Source organism: Fukomys damarensis, unplaced genomic scaffold, assembly GCF_012274545.1.
Source record: "Fukomys damarensis isolate Sample0158 unplaced genomic scaffold, DMR_v1.0_HiC HiC_scaffold_28, whole genome shotgun sequence".
In the NCBI taxonomy this organism is placed as follows: Eukaryota; Metazoa; Chordata; class Mammalia; order Rodentia; family Bathyergidae; genus Fukomys; species Fukomys damarensis.
The window spans coordinates 42406448-42409846 of NW_022900940.1; the positions used below are offsets into that span (position 1 = coordinate 42406448).

At 41.8% G+C, this 3399-nt stretch overlaps 1 protein-coding gene across 5 annotated transcripts in view; it reads left to right on the forward strand.

Annotated features, from left to right (window-relative positions):
* Kctd6 (potassium channel tetramerization domain containing 6) overlaps window positions 1-3393 on the forward strand; it is a 39628-nt gene extending 36235 nt beyond the window's left edge. For all 5 annotated transcript variants that reach the window (XM_033757047.1, XM_010643146.3, XM_033757046.1 and 2 more), the window contains exons 2-3: window positions 375-444; window positions 2452-3393. In XM_033757047.1, the coding sequence (XP_033612938.1) occupies window positions 418-444; window positions 2452-3138 (714 nt within the window). In that variant the 5' untranslated portion in view covers window positions 375-417 and the 3' untranslated portion in view covers window positions 3139-3393. The remainder of the gene's footprint in view (window positions 1-374; window positions 445-2451) is intronic.
* Window positions 3394-3399: the final 6 nt, after the last annotated feature.

Consider the following 3399-nt stretch of genomic DNA (forward strand, 5'->3'; position numbering starts at 1 on the left):
AAAAAAAAAAAAAAAAAAAAAAGAGTTTATACCAGTATAAGTCTGTAGAATTTAATCATAACAAACTGGTTTTTCAGAAGAGAGAATTTGAATGACTGGTTTACTTCCTAGGCTCTTTCCTCCTCCAAATATAGAATAGTTCTTTCTGTGTTCTGATGCGCTGTGCCGCAGAAGGCAGGGTAGAGGCAGCATCTGAATGAAGGGGAATGGGTGCTTCCTCCCCCCAGTCCTTGCCCAGAGTGTCCCAGAGCAGTAGATCTTAGCAGAATACAAGAAGTCCTGTTCCGGTAGCGGTCTGCTCCGTGGGTGGGAGGTTTTCCTGCTCTCTGTTTGCAGTTACACATGCTGTCATCTGCCTGTTTTCTCCTCCACAGCCTCCCTGGAACCTGGGCTCCCGAGGACACTGCGCTGGGACAGATGGAAAATGGAGACTGGGGCTATATGGTGAGGGTCTTGCAGTGCGCTGCAGGCTGGCGGGTTACTCTGTGTCCTTTCCCTTTTCACATTCTTGGCTGTAATATGTCTTATTGGACTAAAAGTATGTATTTGTGCAACTCCTCTTTCTTGTGGGAGCGATTTTTTTGTCTGTTAATTTGATGTTTTAATGGAAGCAGCCTCAGTCCCGACTCTTCACAGACTTTTTTTAATAATCCCTTCTTTGAGAGGTAGCACGATTTTCCACCCCTCACGTATGTTGTTCTAAGACCCTTCATGCATGCAGTGGTGGTACTAAAAGGGCCAGCAGGAGATGGGGTGGGGGTTTCCCTGTCCTGAGGGAGATCAGAGGTGGCGCAGGTGTCTCTTCTCCTACTTGCCCTTTTTGTGTGTGCCTGTCTTTCTCTATTTTTTGCTTTCTCTGGTCAGAAATATTTTACTTCTCTAGTACATGAAGATGATCTACTTTTTCTTAAATATAGTTTCTAAAATCAAAGGTATATTTTTAAAGAAGCTTGTTTCTCAGAATTAAAGGCCACATTGTGACACGTAAGTTACAACAGTGAATACACTGTCAGATCATGAAATGTTAAAGCTACCATTAGCCTTTGCCTATGAGATGCTTTTGTCTCAGGTGTGTTGACTGAACTTTTAATTTAACTTTTTTTAAATTTAGTATTTGAAACTTCTATTTCCATGAAGATTATGGATGCACAAATTTTTATTTTATTTTTAATTTTTTGTTTTTTGGTACCAGGGATCAAACTCGGGACCTTGCGCTTGCAAAGCAGGTGGCGGAACCACTGAGCTAAATCCCTGGCTCACAATTTTTTTTTCCATTAAGTTTATTGGTAAAGTAAGCAATACAGTTACATTCATCATTGGGATCTTGTACTTTTACATGATGTATCTTGGGTCTTATTTTTTCCCTATTCCCCTGTACAAATTTTTATTTTTAAAATAAAATTAATGGTTTGTTCTCGTATATTTTATTTATTTTTGTTTTTTGAGCGGGGGTCTCGCTGTGTAGCTCAGACTGGCCTAAACTCACTGTGTAGCCCAGGCTGGCCTCCAACTTTGCAGCTATCCTGCCTCAGCCTCTCAAGTGCTGGGATTACAGGTGTGTACCACCATGCCCAGCCTGTTCTCCTTTCCTGAGGGAGGAACTCAAAGAATATTAAAAGTAGGTATCTTTACATTTATCAGTTCATTTTTATTTTATCTTATGTTAAATTGAGTTAAGGAAACTGAAGGTCTTTTTCTAAATTAATTTTATTGGTACATTTAAGGTGTACAGTGTAATGACATTCATCATTGGAAATTTGCACCTTTACATAATCCATCTTGGTTTTTATATAAGGTCTTTTTTTTTTTTTAATCAGAAAAAAGAAAAAAAAACTTAACTGAATATATTTTAGCCTGGGTTTTTCCTTCCCATAATATGCCCTGCCCTGAAAACTTTGTATATACTGGGCTGAAGCTATGCTGTAGAAGTCATGCCCTCTATTCTTAGATCAGGCTTTATCTTATCTCAGAGCCTTTTTTTTTTTAAAGGATCAATCTTGGGACCTTGCGCTTGTGAGGCAGGCAGTAGGACCACTGAGCTACATTCCAGGCCTAGAATCTTTACTTTTACCTTTTATCTTTATGTTTTTCTATTGAAAATGAATGTTAGCTCCCTCATCTAGGTGGGCTTATCCCCAATGTAAAGCCACTTTCCTTTTTAGGATTGCCAAACACCACATAGCTTGTAGGTAAAGAGGGAGGTGGGTTGATTCCTTATGATGAATGTTATCATTATTTATATCTAAAATGTGCCAGTAAAATAAAAAGTGGGAAAAGGGGAATCTTGTGCTTTGCTTTACTTTTTTTGGCACCAGGGATCGAACTTGGGACTTTGCACTTGCAAGACAGGTGTGGTGTCACTGAGCTACATCCCCAGCTCTTTGCTTTGCTTGATAGGTCAAAGTTAAGATTTTTAAACTTTCATGACCAGTCATTTTTTAAAAATTCCAGATGACCGACCCAGTCACGTTAAATGTGGGTGGACACTTGTACACAACGTCTCTCACCACACTGACGCGCTACCCAGATTCCATGCTTGGAGCCATGTTCGGAGGGGACTTCCCCACGGCTCGAGACCCCCAAGGCAATTATTTCATCGATCGAGATGGACCTCTTTTCCGGTATGTGCTCAACTTCTTGAGAACTTCAGAGTTGACCTTACCCTTGGATTTTAAGGAATTTGATCTGCTGCGGAAAGAAGCAGATTTTTACCAGATTGAGCCCTTGATTCAGTGTCTCAACGACCCCAAACCTTTGTATCCTGTGGATACTTTTGAGGAGGTGGTGGAGCTCTCCAGTACTCGGAAGCTTTCGAAGTACTCCAACCCAGTGGCTGTCATCATAACCCAGTTAACCATCACCACCAAGGTCCACTCCCTACTAGAAGGCATCTCAAACTACTTCACCAAGTGGAACAAGCACATGATGGACACCAGAGACTGCCAGGTGTCCTTCACGTTTGGACCCTGTGATTATCACCAGGAAGTCTCTCTCCGGGTGCACCTGATGGAGTACATCACAAAGCAAGGCTTTGCCATCCGCAACACTCGAGTGCACCACATGAGCGAGCGGGCCAACGAGAACACAGTGGAGCACAACTGGACTTTCTGCAGGCTGGCGCGGAAGACCGACGACTGAGAACGGAAGAGACTGGTGTTTTGTTTTTCCCCGTCACAGGGCGGGCTCCTCTTTTGCTTTAATGTTTGTATTTATTTGAGAGCACTGAGGACCAGAAAGAAGTTCCATACTTCAGCAGACTTCCGTGTCTGTTCCCTTCTCCCCGAGTGTGCATGTGCCTGTTCAGAGTCTCCGGATACCTTTTTGATGAAGAAAAGTCATTATTGCATATCATCTACCCTCAACAGAGCTCTTTTTTTTTTTTTTTTTTTTTTTTTTTTT